Source organism: Chlorocebus sabaeus, chromosome 9 (assembly GCF_047675955.1).
Source record: "Chlorocebus sabaeus isolate Y175 chromosome 9, mChlSab1.0.hap1, whole genome shotgun sequence".
Classification (NCBI taxonomy): Eukaryota; Metazoa; Chordata; class Mammalia; order Primates; family Cercopithecidae; genus Chlorocebus; species Chlorocebus sabaeus.
In genome coordinates this window covers 18,395,953-18,418,410 of record NC_132912.1, presented here as the reverse complement: position 1 = coordinate 18,418,410, position 22,458 = coordinate 18,395,953, and the positions used below count along the sequence as shown (strand labels likewise).

At 39.7% G+C, this 22,458-nt stretch overlaps 1 protein-coding gene across 9 annotated transcripts in view; it reads right to left on the bottom strand.

Annotated features, from left to right (window-relative positions):
- CACNB2 (calcium voltage-gated channel auxiliary subunit beta 2) overlaps positions 1-22,458 on the bottom strand; it is a 398,973-nt gene that overhangs the window by 225,725 nt on the left and 150,790 nt on the right. The window contains exon 1 of one of the 9 annotated variants that reach the window (XM_008002422.3): positions 21,940-22,043. The exons of the other annotated variants lie outside the window; for them this stretch is intronic. Within the exon in view, the coding sequence (XP_008000613.1) occupies positions 21,940-22,020 (81 nt within the window). The 5' untranslated portion in view covers positions 22,021-22,043. Of the gene's footprint in view, positions 1-21,939; positions 22,044-22,458 lie in introns of those variants that run through there. 9 annotated transcript variants of the gene reach the window in all.

Below are 22,458 nucleotides of genomic sequence, written 5' to 3'. Positions count from 1 at the left end.
AATTTGTTCAAGTTCCTTGTGGATTCTGGACATTAGACCTTTATCAGATAGGTAGATTGCAAAAATTTTCTCCTATTCCGTAGGTTGCCTGTTCACCCTGATGATAGTTTCTTTTGCTGTACAGAAGCTCTTTAGTTTAATTAGATCTCATTTGTCAGTTTTGGCTTTTGTTGCAATTGCTTTTGGTGTTTTCGTCATAAAGTCTTTGCCCATGCCTATGTCCTGAATTGTATTGCCTAGGTTTTCTTCTAGAGTTTTTATGATTTGGGGTATTACATTTAAGTCTTTAATCCACCTCGAGTTACTTTTTGTATAAGGTGTAAGGAAGGGGTCCTATTTCAGTTTTCTGCATATGGTTAGCCAGTTTTCCCAGCATCATTTATTAAATAGGGAATCCTTTCCCCATTGCTTGCTTTTGTCAGGTTTGTTGAAGATCAGATGGTTGTAGATGTGCAGTATTATTTCTGAGGTCTCTATTCTATTCCATTGGTCTATGTCTGTTTTGGTACCAGTACCATGCTGTTTTGGTTACTGTAGCCTTGTAGTGTAGTTTGAAGTCAGGTAACATGATGCCTCCAGCTTTGTTCTTTTTGCCTAGGACTGTCTTGGCTATGTGGGATCTTTTTTGATTCCGTATGAAATTTGAAGTAGTTTTCTCTAATTCTGTGAAGAAAGCCAATGGTAGTTTGATGGGAATAGCATTGACTCTATAAATTACTTTGGGCACTTTGACCATTTTCATGATATTGATTCTTCCTATCCATGAGCATAGAATGTTTTTCCATTTGTTTGTGTCCTCTTATTTTCTTGAGCAGTGGTTCGTGGTTCTCCTTGAAGAGGTCCTTCATGTCCCTTGTAAGTTGTATTCCTAGGTTAAAATAGATTCTCTTAGAGTGTAAAAACTTCATGTTCTTTATTCATAGCTGATTTCCCGATGTCCAGAGTAATGCCTGGTGCAGAGGAGCACTCAATAAACATTATGGAATAAATGAATAAATAAATGTCAGAAATTTTCAAGAAAGAATGGATGTTCCTTAGGGTCATATCAGTCTACCAAAAGACACCTGCACTCACATGTTCATCACAGCACTGTTCACAATAGCAAAGACGAGGAATCAACCCAGGCACCTGTTGGTGGTGCACCGGATAAAGAAAATGTGATACATATACACCCATAGAATACTGTGCAGCCATAAAAAAGAATAAAATCATGTCCTTTGCAGCAACACGGATGCAGCTAGAGGCCAAGAACCTAGGCAAATTAATACAGCAACAGAAAATCAAATTCCACATGTTCTCACTTATAAGTGGGAGTTAAACACTGGGTACACCTAGACCCAAAGAAGAGAAGCGTGAACACTGGGGTCCCAAAAGGGGAGAGGTAGTAAAGGGTGAAAAACTATCTCTTGGGTCCTCTGTTCACTACTTGGGCAATGGGATCATTAGAAGCCCAAACCTCAGCATCATACAGTATACCCATGTAACAAACCTGCACCTGTAACCTCCAAATCTAAATTTTCAAAAAAGGAAAAAAAAAAAAAAAAGTTAGGGAAAAGTTTGGTAGGATGCAGGCCAAAAGGAAGTCATTAGCTTAAGCAAGGAGAAGGTTTCTGGAGACCTTTGAGAGGCCAGTTTTTGTAAAGTAGGTTTTGTTGTTGGGGGGCAGGGGGTGGTGTAGGGGAATGGGGAGATAGCTATAGGTTTATGAATGCATGGAAGGTAAGAATGTGTGTTTCCTTTCATTCTTGCTAGATTGTGGAGGTGGCAGAAGTAAAGAGCAAAATTTGTTCTTGTAAAAGGAGCTCACCTTTTCTCTTCTCCACTCTCCTAAGAAGCATGGCTTCCTTGAGGGTAATTATAAAAAGAATACCCAAGGATAAAGTAAATTAGCAAAGTCTGCTGGGGCCAAGACAGTGCTTAGGGTTTGCAGGATCCTAATAAAGAAAAGGACAGAGAACCTGGAGGAAAGCCACTTATTTCTCATAGGCTCCTTGTGTAGTTTAAGATCTTTCCTAGGGACCGGGTATGATGGCTCATGCCTGTGATTCCGGCACCCTGGGAAGCTGAGGTGGGTGGATTGCTTTAGCCCAGGGGTTCAAGACCAGCCTGGGCAACATGGTGAAACTGGCACTACAACAAACACAAAATTTAACCAGGCACGGTGGCATGTACCTATAGTCCCAGCTACTCAGGAAGCTGAGCTGGGAAGATTGCCTGAGCCTGGAAGTTTGAGGCTGCAATGAGCTATTGCCACACCACTGCAGTCTAGCCTGGGTGACAGTGCGAGACCCTGTCTTCAAAAAAAAAAAAAAAAAAACAGAGAGAGGAAAAAAAAGAAAAAGAAAGATCTTTTCTAGTTATCAGTACAGATTTTTAATTCAGAGATAATTTGAGATAATACAGGCTAACTGAACTTTCCTTTGATTTATCAGGTCTATTTCACATTGTTAGGATTAGGTAGTCACCCAACATTATTGAGAACTTAGTTTATACCAGCTCCTGTTTTAGACACTACAACTAGGGAATGGCATAAGTGGATGCTAATGCTGCAAAAAATGACTTTAAAACACCTGGGAAATAGATGTTTCAAGTACCTATTAACCTTTAGAAAATTTACATATATATGTAAATGTAAATGTAAATTACACACACATATATGTAATGTATCTCAGAGGTGTGCTCCTGGAGCTGGCCTGGCTGACTGTTAAAATTTTGGGAATTCTGAGATTCAGTTATCAAACACAACCATTACTAGAAGTTACTAAAACCTGTGACTAAATAAATTATGCTAAAAACAAAGACAATACTCAAAACTCATAACTTCCTAATGATTTTGCTACTGTCTATACTCCGAAGGTCATTACGTGTAAGATGGAAACTGCAGAATGGTGTCAGCAGCATGACTTTTCAGCTCAGCATTCAGTGAGGTGACACTGTAGCTTGAAGTTGTCCATGGTGCAAGTATTTATACCATGGAAATTGGAAAGTGCTATGCATCAGAACTTATTTTCTTCTTTATTTTTTGGATAGTGGAATATTAAACATTTACCAACACAGTGCTCTTTTTAGTTTCATTTTGTTTTGTTTCTTTGGGACATGATCCTATTCTAGCATACAGGTTGCAGTGCAGTGGTGCCATCACAGCTAACTGCAGCCTTGAACTTCTGTGCTCAAGTTATCCTCCCACCTCAGCCTCCAGGGTGACTGGGACCACAGGTGTGCACCACCCTATCTGGCTAATTAAAAGAAAAAAAAAATCTTTTTTTTTTTTTTTTTTTTTTTTTTGTAGAAACAGAGTCTCATTTTGCTGCCCAAGCTGATCTCTAACTCCAGCGCTCAAGCAATCTTCCTGCCTTGTCCTCCCAAAGCGCTGAAATTACAGGTGTGAGCTACAGCGACTGGCCCACTGTTTTTGTTTTGGTTTGTTTTATTTTGATGGAGTCTCGCTCTGTCACCCAGGCTGGAGTACAGTGGTGTGATATCAGCTCACTGCAACCTCTGCCTCCCAAGTTCAAACGATTCTCCTGTTTCAGCCTCCCAAGTAGCTAGGTTTACAGGTGTGTGCCACCATGCCCTGCTAATTTTTGTATTTTTTAAGTAGAGACGGGGTTTCACCGTGTTGGCCAAGCTAGTCTCAAACTCCTGATCTCAGGTCATCTGCCGGCCTCGGCCTCCCAAAGTGCTGAGATTACAGGCATGAGCCATGGCACCCGGTCCCACTGTTTTTATCTCTGAATTAGAAACTACTTTATGCATGTTTATTTAACTCTTAGGTTAGAGTTAGTATGTGAATTTCTAAGGGCAAGTATTTTTTTTTTTTTAAAGAAACAAAACACCACTAGAATTCCAATTGCTTTCCCATGAGGTTTTCTGAGTTAGTAAGTTTTTAGTGTAAGTGTTTTTTAATCTTTTGGTGCAGATTTCCAGAGGTTTTCAGGATGAAGTAATACTTTTCAGATGCACTGGTATTGCTACTGTATCAAACAAACATCTTTTATTGGACCTTGGAAAGCTTTTTATTATGTAACATTTTTGCTTTACTTGTTACAGTGGGTACTGTAGGGTTCATGTGTATGAAGAAATGTTTTGCTGTATGGCAGACAGTTTTTGAGTGGTAACTGATGGCAACAGTAATAGGCTGATTTGGCTGTTTTGGTTATTTTACGGTGGCTCACTTTTTTTTTGCTCACAAATGTGGGAAGATGAACTGTGGAATTTCAATTGTCTGAATATGTTTCCCCTTCTAGGCAAATAATTTTTCAGACTTGAAAAAGGAGGAAACACAGAAAAAAAAAAAAACCCTCATATTTACTGATGTAACGAACAAAAAGTATACTCTATTGATAGTTCAGTCTCAGACAGTCCAATCGTTTTCCCCATGTGGTGAACATAGTCAAGCATCTTTGTAATCCCCTTATCCAAACTGAACAATTCAACTAACATTCAAATTCACTAACAATAAAAATATTAATTAGGATGATTTTTTGGTAGATGAATTAATTATACAGCTCTTTCTTTTCCCCGAATCCCAAGTCTTAACAGTAGTACATTATGGTTTTATAACAACTCTTTTTTTCTAGAAAGCTATTAACCACAATATTGGGATCATAGTATCATAATTACAGAGTTTCCAAGTGATAAAATCCATGTACATGTGTGTCCAATCATTCATTCACTCAACAATCAATATTCATTGACCATAAAAGGCTAATAACGGCCTGAAGTTATTATGTAATTAATGTGGTGTTTCACACTTCAAGTTAAAATATTTACTGATTGTCCAGAATCCTTTAGTGTGTTTTCTTTCCTGCTTCTAAAGTCTACAACATTTCAATGAAGCGGAATTTACTTGATCATAAATAGATGACCTGCAGGCCATTATTTTTGTAGTAACCACAAATAGAAACAGCTCTTTGAAAATGATTAACTAGAAGAATACAATGTTTTTTGCTACTGTGGGAACATACCACTTTCCTCAATGGAATACATCTGCAATCCTCTTAACCAGCAACAAACCGAAAAAAACAAGTCAGGCTCCCAAGAAGGAGAGATATCCGATGGCTTTATGGCTTTAGTGGAGCATATTTTCCCCCCTAATAGATTGATTATTTATTTAAATAAAGCTTTGGATTTAATCCTAATTACATTCTCCTCTTTAGACCCCGAGCTGGGGAGAAAAAGGAAGTGTTGAGATATTCCATGCCACTTTTAGGTCAAAAGATAGAAAGCTCCAAAGATTTGCTTCTCTTTCAGAGAAGCAAATAGGAAAATAGATTTAAAAAAAAATACAGCAATTGGCATGGTCATAAAATGGTGGTAATTTTGCCTTTCCCAGGAGACATCTGGTAGGTTCTGGAGACATTGTGGGTTGTCACAGTTGGAGAGAAGTGTTACTGGCGTCTAGCAGGTAGGGGCCAGGGATGCTGCTAAGCATACAATGCACACAACAGCTCCACAGCAACGAGATATCCAGTCCCAAATGGCAACAGTGCTGAGGCTGAGAACCTGCTATAAATCTAAACTGTTTTTGTGATACTAGATTCATAAAACATTGCTCAGAGCTAATGGGAAAATACCGGAGGTGTAAAAGAAAACACCCATTATCTAAATATCTTCTTAAGGGTTCTTTCTCATCTAACTATAAATAATTTTTAGGGACAGTTCTTTACCTAATGCAACTATAAAAAATGATCACAGTCACCATATTCTTAGTGCATGCTAGGCGCTGTACATTTGCTTCAATCATCCTGTTTAAATTTATTACAACCATATGATATCAGTGCTATTATTAGCAGAGAAAAACAATCATTTATTGCATTGAGTATCCTCTAGAGGTCAGTAGTCACTTGCTCTTCTCTTGGTCAGTAATCGTCAGTAGCATGACCTTGAAATGGGACAAAAAACGTCAATGTCATGAGAATGCACTAAAACTCTGGATGTCATTTGAATGCACCTGCCCCCAAAAGTTCTGTAGTCCTAAGTGTTACAAAATACAGGCAAAGGAGGCAGAACTTATCAAAGGTATTTAGAGTTAGATGGAAAAGGCACACATAAATCTTAAAAGCTAAAGAAAGGCATTCAGTGTACAAAGAAAGAAAAGAGCAGATTAGGGATCTGAATGACCTGGGCTATAAGAGCTCTTCCTCCCTGTATCCTGCAACCTCACACCCTCATACATACATGCTTAAAGGACACTGATACAGTGACCTTAACAGAGCTCTGTGAATCTCCTCATAGTCATTGACAAGGATTTATTCAGCATCTGGGCCAATATTTCTGGCTGTTATATAATCTTAACTGGCTGAGCTAGGATGATATAAATTATTCCTTTGTGGGCAAGTCCAGAAAAATTCAGAATTAAAAGCAGAGCTATTTCAATGACTAAACAAATATAACTAATATTTTTTATGTAAAGGAGCTTGTGCATATTTCACATTTTACATATTTTTAGTGTTTAAGAGAGTTTGGCCCAATAGAAACAGATCAGTCATTTAATTCCAATTTAAAATGTGTAACTGAGTAGTTGGTTTAGATTTGAGATTTTAAGTTGCAAACTTATGAATTTTATATACTTTGTTAATCATTCAGAAGGTCTTAAATTTCACCATATTTATCATTTTGTTTCCTAAGACTTACCTACTTGCGAAATTCTGTTAGTCAGACAACTTACATATTTAAAAAAGATAAGAAGCATCAAATATATAAATGCATTTCCAAAGGTGTGGGATTGAAAGAGGAACAGAGTAGTTTAAAGTAAATAGTGACATACCCAGAAGTATAGAAGGGGACTCTCATTGAACAAAAGGCAGCTCTGCCCAGGAGTAAAAGAAATGAAGTGATCCATCCCCAGGAGTAACAGCCTTCCTAACTCAGGTGACTGTAGGGGTCCCTACCAGGTGGTTCCCTGACTACACACTTTATAGGGAAGACTAACTGTCATCTATAGTTGACCCTTGAACAACACAGATTTGAACCATGTAGGTCCACTTATATATGAAGATTTCCTTCGTCCTCTGCCACCCAAGACAGCAAGACCAACCCCTCCTCTTCCTCAGTCCACTCAATGTGAAGACGATGAGGATGAAGAACTTTATGATGATCCACTTCTCCTTCATGAATAGTAAATATATTTTTTCTTATAATTTTCATAACATTATCTTTTCTCTAGTTTACTTTTTTGTAAGAATACAGTACATAGTACATACAACATAACATATGTGCTAACTGACTGTTGATGTTATTGGTAAGGCTTCTGGTCAATAGCAGGCTATTAGTAGCAAGGCTTTGGGGACTCAAAAGTTGTATATGGATTTCCAACTGTGCAAGGGGTCAGCGCCCCTAACCGCCACGTTGCCCAAGGTTTGTCTATACTTCTACCTATCTACATGGAGCCACAGCTGCCCTCTCATTTAGAGATAACAAGCCTACTAAGAAAACAAGACTAAAAGATTCCAGAGGAACCCATGCCACCTGCCTAAAATGAACCAGAGTAGTCAATCAATTCACAAATATAGATGGACAAATAAGTAAAAGCAGATATTTGAAAAATAAAAAGAAAGAAAAGCCTAAAAGAGAAGGTCCAAAATAAACAGAAAAACCAATTTCAGGGAAACAAAAATACAAGGAACTTCAGCAAACGTAAACAAACAAGCAGAAAATCCAAATTGGTATCTTCAGAGAGTCAAGAGATTATTGCATTTATAAAGCAAGAACAAAAAGCTAGGAAAAAGTACTGATGAGGCAATGCAACGTCCTTGGAAATTAAAATACACTTGCAGCATAAAAAAAATCCAATGGTCAGGATAATTAATAAAATGAATGTATTTGAAGACTAAAGTGGAGGTTTGTAAACCAAAACAGAAAATGAAAGAAAATAGTGGGCACGGTGGCTCAGGTCTGTAATACCAGCACTTTGGGAGGCCAAGGTGGGTGGATCACTCGAGGTCAGGAGTTCAAGACCAGCCTGGCCAATGTGGTGAAACCCATCTCTACTAAAAACACAAAAAGAATTAGCCGGGCATGGTGGTGCATGCCTGTAATCCGAGCTACTAGGGAGGCTGAGGCAGGAGAACTGCTCAAACCCAGTGGGTGGGTTTCTTTTCTTTAAAATTTTCTTCTTTTTTAAAATTTATTTTTCTATTTTTGAGATAGATTTTCGCTCTTACTGCCCAGGCTGGAGTGCAATGGCGTGATCTTGGCTCACTGCAACCTCCGCCTCCTGGGTTCAACCGATTCTCCTGCATCCCAAAGTGTTGGGATTACAGGCATGAGCCACCGTGCCCAGCTTAAAAAAAATAACTTTTTAAAATTGTATGCTTTCCTTAGTTTATCAACACAGTAAACCTAATTATTACCATCAAAGTAGACTTAATTTCAGAGGGGATAAAAGATGTTAAGAACTACAAAACCCAACCTTAATTGACAAATTTTAGAATTTCAAAGAATGAGCTTTAAAACATTGCTGAAAATACAACAGAAAAGTAAATTTGTACTACGCAAGTTGAAAAAAAATTTATTTGAGACTAAATTAAGAAACTGTAACTGAGTATTTACACACAGCTTAGAAACAGCAGCACTGCCATCATTTTTAGTTGGATATATAAATTAAGTCCTCTGATAATATTTCTTCATATAATAACCGGTATCAGAACTAACTTTATTCATTTCCAAATGGCAAAATCTAATGTTAATTTTAAAATTAGCTTTCTATCTCCATTCTAATAATCTTATCAACAGTCTTTTTGTTATGTGCATGTTTGAAAATACACACCGTCCTCATTCTCAGGGGACTGTTTATCGGGACATCTATTCTGAAACAAACAGAAATACACCGGATCAAATAAAATCCACGTTTTCTGGGCTGGGTGCGGTGGCTCACACCTGTAATCCTAGCACTTTGGGAGGCCAAGGTGGGTAGATCACGAGGTCAGGAGATTGAGACTAGCCTGGCCAACATGATGAAACCCCGTCTCTCCTAAAAATACAAAAATTAGTCGGGTGTGGTGGCGTGGGCCTGTAGTCCCAGCTACTCAGGAGGCTGAGGCAGGAGAATCGCTTGAACCTGGGAGGCGGAGGTTACAGTGAGCCGAGATCACACCATTGCACTCCAGCCTGGAGACAGAGTGAGACACCATAAAAAAAAAAAAAAAAAAAAAAAAGTTCACATTTTCTGAAGAGTCTACCCTGTCGAAGACCTGAACTGCACCAGGCGGCCCCGACCCAACCACCTGTGTTCTCATGCGATGTGTGCATCTACTTCTCAGTCAAGCTCTGGCTTCAGTGTAAAAATTCTTGGCAGTCTGGTGATTATGTAACTGGTGGAGACGTGTTGACTCTGTTGGTCTCCCTCTCTGTTTCTGAATCGTCCCCTCTTTTTCCCCACATCATAAATACAAGAGTCATTTTTTCTGCTACCTTTAAACATATAAAAAATAAGATAACATATTTAGTTTGAAAGTAACCATTCAATATTTTAAAACTTCAGAAACATATCAAATGACAGCTTCACTTTTATTTCATCGTTGACAATACTCATTTTATTGAAAAAAGTGGTAATGACGAGGGGAGAAGGACAGCATCACTTCCGAGGAATAAGCTTTTTTTTCTCTTTTAAGGGCAATTGTGCAATGCTTCCAAACCCAAATGAGAATCTGTGGAAGTTAATATTCAAATGTGACTGCTTTAAAATTGCATTTTTTGCAAGTGCTTCGTTTTCTGGCTGACATCAGCAAATACACATTAGTGAGCTGATGACATTTGATACAAAAGGGACAACTTGTTCACCAAAAAAGTTGTCAAGTCATACCCTTGGCTCATTTTGCCAAGAGCCAAAGGTGTCAGGCATACCGTATGCCTTCCGTAACGTTGCTGGCTCACATACTTGGCACACTTGGGGTTGTTTTTGGCAGGCTGATGCATATCCAATGTACAATTCATTCTGACCCCAAGAGCCAGTTCTCATCAAAGTGACCTTGTGGGGAAGCTGAGTGGTAACCCAAGAAATCACTGTGAGTGCTTTTACAGCATTACAACTTTAAAACATACTTGCCACTTTACAATGATCTTTCAAGAAATGTGAGGAATAGAAAATTTTGGTGTAGGACACTAAGACGAGAACACAGACACTGGGGCCCACCAGAGAGTGGAGGGCGGGAGGAGAGCGAGAATGGAAAAATCGCCTATAGGATGCTATGCTTATTACCTGGGTAATGAAATAATCTGTATATCTAATCCCTGTGGTAGCAATCCTTCCCTATACAGCAAACCTGCGCATGTACCCCTGAACATGAACGGTTTTAAAAAGAAAATGTTGACGTAGGCTGGGCGTGGTGTAATCCCAGGAGTTCAAGACCAGCCTGGCCAACATGGAGAAACCCGGTCCCTACCAAAAATATGAAAATTAGCCTGGCATGGTGGCTGGTGCCTGTAATTGCAGCTGCTCAGGAGGCTGAGACAGGAGAATCGCTTGAACCTGATTGGTGGAGGTTGCAGTGAGCCAAGATCGCATCACTGCACTCCAGCCTGTGGCGACAGAGCAAGACTCTGTCTCAAAAAAAATAAAAAAGTTGGTGTATATTATTTTAGACTTAAGTTAATCCTACTTTTTATTTTCTCTGACTGAAGCAGTGTTAATACACACATGCTACTGGCAGAAAAATCAAAGCACCTTCTTCTTTCTTGCCTTCTGCAGGGTAAGCAAATGTTTGAATTAATTATATTTCTTTCATTATCATTGATTTGAACATTTTTATGTTTTTCTATTTTTATCAAGAGATAAGCTCCTTTGTTCCATTGCCAGAACATTTCCCATTTATTTTATTCAGTGACCTCACATTTTTTTAAGTCTGTGACATCAAATGATATGTTCACTTTCCCATCCTTGGTTCTGTCTGTTAATTCATGCAACAAATATTTATTGGACATGTCTACTATATAAGCCATCACTGTGCTGGGAACTTGGTATGAACAAAATAGATGAAATATAGTCTGCCTTCAATTTAGTAGGGAAGCGGGGATTAAAAAACAAACAATTGTTACATATAATAACTGCCATGAAGGAAAAAGTATCACATTTATTTATTTATTTATTTATTTTGAGACAGAGTCTTGCTCTGTTGCCAAGCCTGGAGTGCAGTGGCGCAATCTCAGCTCACTACAACCTCCGCCTTCCAGGTTCAAGCGATTCTCCTGCCGCAGCCTCCCTAGTAGCTGGGACTACAGGCATGTGCCACCAAGCCCAGCTAATGTTTGTATTTTTAGTAGAGACGGGGTTTCACCACGTTGACTAGGCTGGTCTCGAACTTCTGACCTCACGATCCACCTGCCTCGGCCTTCCAAAGTGCTGGGATTACAAGCAGAAGCCACTGCAACTGGCCCTAAAAGTATAGCATTTATTTACCAACCTTTGAGGTATTCGCCCGGTTTTTCAAACACGATTTCACCTGGCTCATTTTTTTTTTCTCTACCATTTTCTCTGCCATCATTAGGATGTGAAATACAAAATCCTGTCTTTACCCTTGAACCTTGGCTTTCCTCTTCTAGAGGAACTTTCACTTCCTAACCGGGAACTGACAGGCATCATCCTTACCTCCTCTTGCCTTTACCACATATTCTTTTAACCCAAGGACCTCAAATGTAGACACTTTTCTCAGATCGCAACCTTTTATATTTTCACCCTATCTGCTACTTCTTTTAAAATAAACCTACACTTAGCTTTTCTCATGATCTCTAACCCTCTGCAGTATCTTCAGTCCATTCACCTCCTGGATGCACCTGCTTTTCTCCTTGGCCGACATCCTAAGGTCTAGAACTTCAACAGTTCCCTCTTTGGCAACCCAGAAGCCCTCACTCCTTAACTATCTTTGGCTCCTAGCTACTAACCCTGAAAAGCATGTCAGACATTTTCTCTGGGGTTACTGCAAATTACTGGAGAATGTCCATACATAACACTTTATCCAATTTCACCCTGACCCCACCATAATGCTTATGATTATTTTACAATATACTCTTTTTCCTTCTTCTGCCTCTCTCACGTTGCGTTCTTCATTTTCCAAGGACCTCACTTCTACTCCAACAAGACTGATGGGAACCAACATGGAATCTACTCAAAATCTTTGTCATTAACCACAGGAAATCCTTTTCATATTTATCTACGTGTTCCGCTACCTTTTAATTCTTAATTCTTTCAAACTCTAGACTTCTGTATTTGTCCTATCTTCTACTTTCTCCAGAAATTTGTTCTATGTCTACAAATATACCTACATCTTCCCTCAACTCACTTCTCCTCAAGTGATTGTGGCCATACTTCCTCCTTCTAGAAGTAGGCTATATTTGCTTGTTTCTACTTTCATCACCCACACGCTCCTTATAACTCACTGCATCTGTGCCTGACTTCCACCATCCTCTTGAAATTCCTCTCCCAAGATCGCAATTAAATGCCTGTTTAACTGAATTCTGTTTTGGTCCCCTGGCTGTCTCTTCTCTTCCTCCTGAAATGTTCTCCACCCTTACTTATCAAAGTGTGAAGCAGGACCCTGTTTCTTGTCTGACCTCCCTGGCAACTCATCACTTTACTTTTCCTTTTTTTAGAGACAGGATCTCAGTCTGCTGTACAGGCTGGAGTACAGTGGCACAACCATAGCTCACTACAGCCTCCAGTTCCTGGGTTCAAGCGATCCTCCCACCTTGGCCTCCCAATGCTTATCATTTTTATATGCAGCCTCTTAACATGTGAGAATTCCTTAGAATTCCTCAGTTCCCCTTCTTCTCCCCCTGTACCTGGGGTCGCAAATGTCAATCGTGAGCATAACGTGGCTTCCAGATGGGTTCTGTTTGACCTACAGAGTGAGGCTGTTAATTTGTACTGAAGTCAACACTTACAAATTAGGAAATGTTACTTAAAATTTGGACGTTCAGGTTGTCTTGAAAACTCTAACTCACAGCAGCTATGGAATAAGGATAGAAGAAAGTAGAACGTGAAATAGATATAAATGGCTATTAGATGGCAAAGTAATAATGAAAGATGCCTTCTTTCATGACTTAGGAATCAAAAGATACATTCATTGCAGATTTTGAGGATTTGTGCTGAGATATTATTGAGTTAATTTTCTCTGTATTCTGTTCTCATTTTTGTCATACTTAGCCAAATCTCCACTTCAACAGCCCCAATTACATGCTTTATCTTATCTTATTCTCCAATCTTATTTCAAAAAGGATCTGCTTCAGGGTCCTTCAGTTCACTTTTCCTCTGAATATTGAACTTAGCCAATAAAAGCTGCCTTCTGAAACAAGTGGCATAATAAAACAATAGATAATGTAAGCTTTAAATTTCAAATTCTGTCTCAGTCTCATAACATTTACTCTCCATGAGGTAGATGACATTTATTTCCTGTAACCCAAAGGCTTTCCTTGTTCTTAATTTTTAAAGTGATGAAGTTCCCACGGGGGAGAATATAAGAAAGGGAATGAGATAAAGGTGGAAACATGGAAGAATCTGAATAAGAAAAGTCATTTTCATTCATTCTTCCTTTTACTTCCTTGTATAAGATACAAAAATACATGTTTGGCAGTAATGAGTCCTAAACTTCTATTTCTCAAAGTTGACATTTCAATTTCCATTACATCTTATTCCAAGAATAATGCACACATCTTTCTGCAGAGGAAATAAAAAGTGGGATTGAAACGTACATCATGACCTGCAAGGAAAATGACCACCCCGGTTTTAATTAAGGAAGAGCAGAGAGATTTCTTCTTGCTTATTTAATTATGTTGAAATGTTATCCCACAAACCGTAAGTTTTAAACTCCTAATAGCATTGAGCTAACATTCTTGCAAGATTTACTTATGTTTTGGAAATAGAGCTTTATACAGAATACAGGGAGGATGATCGTCTGAGCAGCGGCAGGCAAAGTCAAGGTTGTGTTCACTGCCTGTGGTTCCTTGCCTTGGTGTTTCCCTAGCTCACGAAGCCTGGTTGCCAGGCAACCAGGACAGCTTTGCTGAATATAGATATTAACGGGTTTAGGTTACATCGGGAAAAAAAAAATGGAGTGAAAATGAGCACCGGCTTATCCTTCACCCGGAAATTTGGGGAAACAAGCAATGTTTTCAATGCAATATTTGAAACAAAATGCATTTAATACCTTTATTAAATGTGAATACCTTTATTAAATATGAATACCTTTTTTAAGCTCCACAACTCTTAGGTGGTATAAGCATAGTACACTTCCTCGTTTGAGATAATATACTTGCCTGTTGTGTATTGAGAAATAAACTTGTCCATTGCCACCATGACTTGCAATTCTCCATATGAAAACACTGATTAGACCAGGTGCAGTGACTCACGCCTATAATCCCAGCACTTTGGGAGGCTGAGTCAGGAGGATCACTTGAACCCAAGAGTTTGAGACCAGCCTGGGCAACATAACGCAACTCCGTCTCTACAAAAGATTAAAACATTACAAAGGTGTGGTGGCACAAGCCTGTAGTTCTAGCTACTCAGGAGGGTGAGGTAGGAGGATCGACTGAGCCTGGGAGTTTGAGGCTACAGTGAGCTGTGATTGTGCTACTGCACTCCAACCTGGATGGCAGAGCAAGACTTTGTGGAAAGATAGTGCACCCCAATGCACTTTAATCTCTCCTTCAACATAAGAACTAGAGTTGTCATCACACAAAATGGAAGAGAGATATTCCACCAGCTGAAAGCTCATTTCACCTAAAACCTGGGCTCAAACCCAAGGGGAAGAAAGTAGAGAGCAGGGAGTGGAGCAGCCCTGGGATCAGGTTGGTTCTGAATCCCTTTCCTGTCTTCTCCATGGAGGAATTCAGTCAGCCTGGGAATGTTTAATTATCTGTGGATGGTGAGAAACTTTTCTTTTTTTAAAGACACAGTCTTGCTCTGTCATCCAGGCCAGAATGCAGTGTCATGATCATAACTCACTACAGCCTCCAACTTCTGGGCTCAAGCGATCCTTCTTCCTCAGCCTCCTGAGTAGCTGGAACTACAGGCATGCAGCCACCACACCTGGCTATTTTTAAAAAATTATTTTAAATGTTTTTGCAGAGGCAGGGTCATGCTATGTTGCCCAGGCCGGCCTTAAACTCCTGGGCTCAAGTGATCCCCCTACCTTGGTCTCCCAAAGTGCTTGGATTATAGAAAAGAGCCATTGTACCTGACCTGAGGAATTTTTAAAGGATTTTGATGTGCTTGGAAACTGATGAAAATCTGGGTTAAAGAAAACATATTGAATTGTAGAAGTGCTTGGAATGGAATGGAGAAGGGAAGTCAGCGATTGGTATGGAGGGTGCCATAGTGTCTGGTAGATACAAGACAATAAATCCCTGAATTACTGTTACAGCTGTAGGATTGGAAAAGAAAGGGCAGACAAAAGGAGCAAACGATTTTAACAAATTACTTATATGTGCTGGCACTACAATACGTACTTTCTACACATTGTTTTAAAAAATACTCCTACAGGAGAAATTGTATTATCCTCATTTTACAGATGAATGACGTAAACCTTAGTGGTTAATAATTTGTCCAAAGTCAACAACTACTGGCAGAATCAGGATTTAAACTCAGAATCTGCGTCCATCGCACATACTTTCTCACTATAGTACATTGTCTGCAATGCTGTCAATGTTGGAGTATGAGAAAATAATTTTGTCTCCAGGATCAGAAATGAGAAAGAGGAAAGAAGGGGAAATGGGCCAATTTTGATATAGGAACTGATGACTTGTTCCCTTTTAAATTTCTAAGTACCCTGTAAGTTTCAACTTTGATTTTTAAAAGGTACACATTTGAATATTAAACATAATCAGTACTAACAGGCTGTATATAAGCACATACTTCTTAATGCTTTATGGTTTGCTGGTGAATATTCATATTCACTGAAGCCTCCTGGTGTGATCTTTCAGGTTTACCTACACATAGAGTTAATCTATTATACATACATATATATATATATATAATATATATACACACACTTATTTACTGGAGAAGAAAATACTCTCTGAATGTATGAGTGTCTGGAAAAAGCTTCGTGGCTGTGAGCGTAACTAAATAACGTATCTGTATCACCAGACACACTATGATTTCCTATCGTGAGTAAAGTTGAAAAAATTAAAATCTTCAGAGATGTTTGAAAAAGTTCAGTAAACCTTCTAATGTAACCCAGAAAGGGAACAGAGGAGAGTAACAACAGGGGGGCTATTTCTGATGACAGTGGCAAACATTCAGAGAATAAAAAAGAAAAATATAAAATCAGTTATTTTTAGAAACTGTTATTGTTGGAAAGACCAGTAATCTACATGTTGCAGTGAAACTTGCATATCAAATGAGGCAAAAGCAACAAGAGACAAATCTCTGACAAAGTCATAATGTGTCTGGAATTGGTGGGTTCTTGGTCTTGCTGACTTCAAGAATGAAGCCGAGGACCGTCAGGGTGAGTGTTACAGCTCATGAAGGCGGCTTGGACCCAAAGAGTAAACAGCAGCAAGATTTATTGTAAAGACCGAAAGAACAAACCTTCTACAGTAGGGAAGGACCTGAGCGGCTTGCTGCCGCTGGCTTGGGCAGCCTGCTTTTATTCCCTTATCTGCCCCCACCCACATCCTGCTGATTGGCCCATTTTACAGAGTGCTGATTGGTGTGTTTACAATCCCTGAGCTAGACACAGAGTGCTGATTGGTGCATTTATAATCCTCTAGCTGGACATAAGAGTTCTCCAAGTCCCTACCAGATTAGCTAGGCACAGAGTGCTGATTGGTGCATCCACAAACCCTGAGCTAGACACAGAGTGCTGATTGGTGCATTTACAATCCTCTAGCTAGACATACGAGTTCTCCAAGTCCCAACCAGATTACCTAGGTACAGAGTGCTGATTGGTGCATCCACAAACCCTGAGCTAGACACAGAGTGCTGATTGGTGCATTTACAATCCTCTAGCTAGACATAAAAGTTCTCCAAGTCCCTGCCAGACTCAGGAGCGCAGCTGGCTTCCCCTGGTGGGTCTGGCACAGAGGCCACAGGCAGAGCTGCCCGTCAGTCCTGCGCGGGGCGCCGCACTCCTCAGCCTTTGGGTGGTCAGTGGGACCAGGCACCACGGAGGCTCGGGCCTAACTGGAGCCCACCGCTGGGGGGCTCGGGCATGGCGGGCTGCAGGTCCTGAGCCCTGCCCCGTGGGGAGGTGGCTGAGGCCCCGGGAGAACTGGAGTGCGGTGTGGCCTGGCGGCAGTGCTGGGGAACTCGCACCCCCTCTGCAGCTGCTGGTGCTAAGCCCTTCACCGCCGGGGGCCAGTGGCGGCACCAGCCAGCCCCTCCAAGTGCAGGGCCCGCAGAGCCCACGCCCGCCCACCCGCAACCCGCGCTGGCCCACGAGTGCTACGTGCAGCCCTGGTTCCTTCCTGTGCCTCGCCCTCCACACCTCCTAGCAAGCAGAGGGAGCCGGCTCCAGCCTCGGCCAGCCCAGAGAGGGGCTCCCACAGTGCAGCCACGGGCTGAAGGGCTCCTCAAGCATGGCCAGAGCGGATGCCAAGGCCAAGGAGGCACTGAGAGTGAGCGAGGGCTGCCAGCCCTTTGTCACCTATCAATAACGTAAAGCCATTCAGTTTGGAAAAATTTATCAAGACAGATACAGTGATCATGGAGGGGGAAAAAAAAACATGCAAAAAGAATAGTTACTTTTGACAACTTGAGAGAGACATCTACATGGAAATAATGTTCAATGACCAAGGAAAGGTGATGGACTCCTGTCCCTGGAAGAACCCTTTCCTTTTCCACTTCAAAAATGAGTCAATATCTCATCATCTATGCAGTATGTTTAATTGTCATGTTAGTCTTTTAGCCAATTTGTAGTAACATCTAATTTTATAATAACATGTACATACTTAATGTATTTGCTAGGGGTATCTCAATCAAGAAACAGAAAGCAAACCCCAACATTCTGAGTTCTTATTTAATCTCTAGCATTCTTTGTTATGTGAACCTAAGTCACTTATTTATGTTCTTTACAGCTTCCCTTCATTTTCTTAAATAAGTGGTATATTAGTGTCTTATGGTACATAATTTAAAAAAAAATTAAGAACAACCAATGAAATGTACCATATACAAGTAATCATTGTTATATGTAGGACCATAGATTTGGAATACCGGGAGGTTCAGTGTGACTGATTTCAGCTCCTGAGAATTAAAAGAACAGCAAGGGAGTTTGCCCAGCGTCAGAATCCTAAGTGGAGTCCATTATTTTTGTATTGCTAAGGCAAAGTGACTTTTCAGCAAAGTCGGTTAGTGTGGTATAAAGTCAGGTCTACAGCCCTTAGGGGTCTATGCAGTTGTCAAGAACAAGTGGCAGCAGGATCATGTCTCAAAAAACAAACTTCAAGACGGATTTTTATAGTCAAAGAATATATGGAGATTCTACAATAAAGTTTGGAATTGTGTACCATTTTCTGACAAAAAGTATGCACTGTTATTGGAAGTGCTGTGTCCCATTAATCTGTATCCTTAAATTCCCCTTTTTAATACTATCTTTAATATTAACTTAAAATTTCTCGTAACTTCTATTATAAAAACACCATAATGCTTATTTGTAAAACTGCCTCGATATCTGTAAAAAAATAAAAATAACAAAATTCTTAACTCTTCAGGGCTGGTTATGAAGTTTGACTGTGTCAGGGTGATGAGATGGGCACCCGCTGTGCTCTGCCCCCTCCCTCCTGTCACCTATAACCTTCATTGGCAGGCGCTGGTGTGCACCTTCTTAGGAAGTTCCTACATGTCACAATTCTCTGGGGATTTGAACAGAGGAATTGAGGCCAGTCTTGGAATCCCCCATGAAAAGCTACTAAAGATATGCAAATACATACAAGAGACATAGGAAACTGAAAGAACACCACTACGGTTCAGCCATATTAGCCTTCTGGCCATTCCTCACATTCCAGGCAGGCTCCTGCCTTTGCATCTGAGCATTTTTCCTTGGCAGAGAATGCTTGAGTCCCACATTTTCCCATGGCTGACTCTGTTACTTTCTTCAAGTCTCTGCTCAAATAGGTTTAACAAACCAATTGGCAACACTGCCTCTCAATTCCTGGCACTTCCTAACCCCTTCCCTGTTCTATTTCATTCGCCATCTTTTGTACTACTTATGTATTTGCTTTTTGTCTTTCTCCCTTCCCTAGAACATAAGCTCCATGATGTTGGAGATTCTCAAGGATCTTTTTCACTGCTGTGTCCTTGGTACCTAGAGGATCATAGAAGAGGCACTCTGTGAACATTTGTTGAATGACTGTCAAACCCTTGTACCAGGATGATCTAATAACCCTCAGCACATCTCAGAGAAAATGGTGGTTGCTATCATCTTTTCCATTGCACAGACAGCGACACTGTCAAGCACAGTTTAACCAGTTGCCTAGATACCACGCTGACCAGGCATGAACAGGAGAAAGAAGGCGGTGGTCTACTCTAGGGATTGTGGTGTTCCGTAAGATGTGTTCACATTTATCATATGGAGTGAAGCAGGTCTCGGAAACGTGCCCAAGGGGCCAGGGAGGAAGAGTTACATGACCTTCTTTCACCACTGGGAAGTGTGCTATGTGCTTAAAGAAACAAGAGGAATCATTTTATTCTCCTCCTGAACTCAGGTCTAAGTAAATGTCTAAATGGAAACTGGCCAATGGCAAAAGCAGGAAGACCGGATACATTTCACTTCACATAGCCAAAAAATGCAGAGAAACGTCATTCAATACCTAAAACAACCACAACTGGTGAAAATCGAAGCAATGATCAACATTTCAAAGTCTCTCTCCATGCCCTAAAATCAAACTAAGGAATTTTATCATAGTCATTAACATGAATAATTGGACCACTGCATCATCAGCACACACCAACCAAATGACCATATTCCCTGTAATATGGCAGTCATTAAACTCATAACTCAACTTTGGACAAACCTTGGTACAGAGGCATTTTGTAATAGTGTGGGACACACGGGGAATTTTAACCTGAGGAAATGAAACTATGATGACTCTCTTGAAATAAGTGCTCCTACATTTTTAGCCAACAACTTGAACTTTTCAAAAAGTATTAGCATAATCGAGTATGAAGTAAACCCAACCCAAGGGTAGTCTGAGCTTAACGTTTCAAGTTTTGCTTTCATGGTAGAAACATGCCATTAGGCAGGCACTACTTTGAGAGAATTAATCTTTTAGGAGGATTAATCAGATGAAGGAGGGGATGTACTTCTGAAACGACTCTTTCTTTAATGTTTATGTGCTGGCACAAAGTAGTAAACTCTCATTTGGGCATCAGAACTAGTCCTTGGACCCATCCGTATAGGGAGGGAAAGAAACTCACCAGTTAGGCCAAAGGTCCCTGAATCCTATCTCTTGGTTTTACTAAGAGGAAGCAAAGAATCAACAATAACAATAATATCAAGACAAAAAGTATCCACTATTAAAAGTGAATTAACTTCAAAAATTTTGTCAATTTTTCTGAAATAAATTTGAGAGTTGTGTTTCAAACTAAGGTATACCTTTTTTAATTAAGTACTCTTAAACAATAACTGCCTGTAACAGGAAAAAACCCATAATAACCATTTTTTAGACAAATTCTGTGCTATTTCATATAAAGTAAGAATAATCTAATTAGTGAATTTCAAATTAAGGTAGTAAAAATTATTTCTTGACCCAAAAGATGGAATTATTTATTTTTCCTACATAATTGTAAGAAAACCATAATCATAATCTAATAATAAATTCTATGATGAGTATGGTCGAGGTTGCATGGGCTGATGGCCAAAAGTTTGGTGTTTAGACACACAACTTTCTGTAGAGAATAGAAAGGAATCCATTTGCCTATTAATTTTAATGTATCAAGCTCACTTAACATGATAGCAGGAAACTAAAGCCCTTGTTTTTTAAGAGTTTACAGATTGTTCTCATTATTCTGAGCTCAATCTGGTATGTTTTGTGTTTTTGGTAGGAAACTACCTTGAACCTATATATATAATTTTTTTTTTTTTTTTTTTTTTTTTTTTTTTTTTAGGTGGAGTCTCATTCTGTCTCCCAGGCTGGAGTGCAGTGGCCCGATCTTGGCTCACTGCAACCTCCACCTCCTGGTTTCAAGCGATTCTTCTGCCTCAGTCTCCTGAGTAGCTGGGACTACAGGCGCCCACCAGCAGGCCCAGCTATTTTTTGTATTTTTAGTAGAGACGGGGTTTCACCATATTGGCTAGGCTGGTCTTGAACTCCTGACCTCGTGATCTGCCTGCCTCGGCCTCCTAAAGTACTTGGATTACAGGCATGAGCCACTGCCCCCAGCCACCTTGAAATAATATTAAGAAGTCAAATTTGATTAGGATTAACATGACATTATTATTACTGAAATGTTAAACTTTATACATGTCTATCATTGATTGAGGAAAATTACTTAGATATGTAAAATTAAGAAATAGCTATGCTATCTTGTTTCCAAGGAAAAAAGGAACATACCAACAATATCACTGAATAATGAAAATTGCATATTCTACTCTTAACATTTGACTTACCACCAAAAAAAGAAATCTAGACTATCTTTACCCAACACAAACAGTTTTGGAGTTGAAAACATATTAAAATCATAACCTTGACTTTGTATGAATGCATTTTTGTATGAATTATTTGTGTGTATGAGAAGGTGAAGCAAACCTAAAAACCTAAAAATGGCAAAACAAATTGAGTGTTTACATGTCTTATAGTTCATATTTTAGCAAGCACGCCACCATGACTTTGCCAAAGGATTTCTAACACTTACAAAGATATTTATATGCTTTTCTAAGACGAATGCTTTCTGAAGGTTTTCCAAATACTCTTACCATGAAACAACTAGATGTCTTTAAGTTCTTAAAGCATGTGTTTCTGCTTAAAATACATTTTTTAAGCGATATAAAATCATCATCTACTTACCCAGGAGACATTTTTGCCCTTAGGTGATTTTGGCATGGCAACATATAGTACTGAAGCGGTCAACAGTAGTTTCACCAACATGGAAAATCCAATGGAGTTTATTCCAAATGTCTTTGTTACCCAAATGCAAAAAGTTCTCTGGTTTGCCAGACACAGATATCATAAGTAACAGTGAAAGTAACCTTCCCATAGCCCATCTTCCTTCTGGGCATTAAGCGTGTGAACACACACATCACAGATTGCTACTCTGATCACTATGGAGGCAGAATCTGCAACATGTTATCTTCCATATAGCCACAACATCCAAAGTGGAGTAGACCCTTAAAAAAAAAATTAAAACTTGAGTCCACGTGGAAATGTCCAAAATCACAGAGGTGTTCCTCTCTCGGCTGTTCAATTGCAATTCCCAGTTACTCTCCAAGCTCTAAGAAGCAGCTTGGTAACTACCACTTACTATTAAGAAAAATAATGAGAGCAAGGAGCATGTAGGAGCTCCTGTAGATTAGCTGCTGTTGGCAT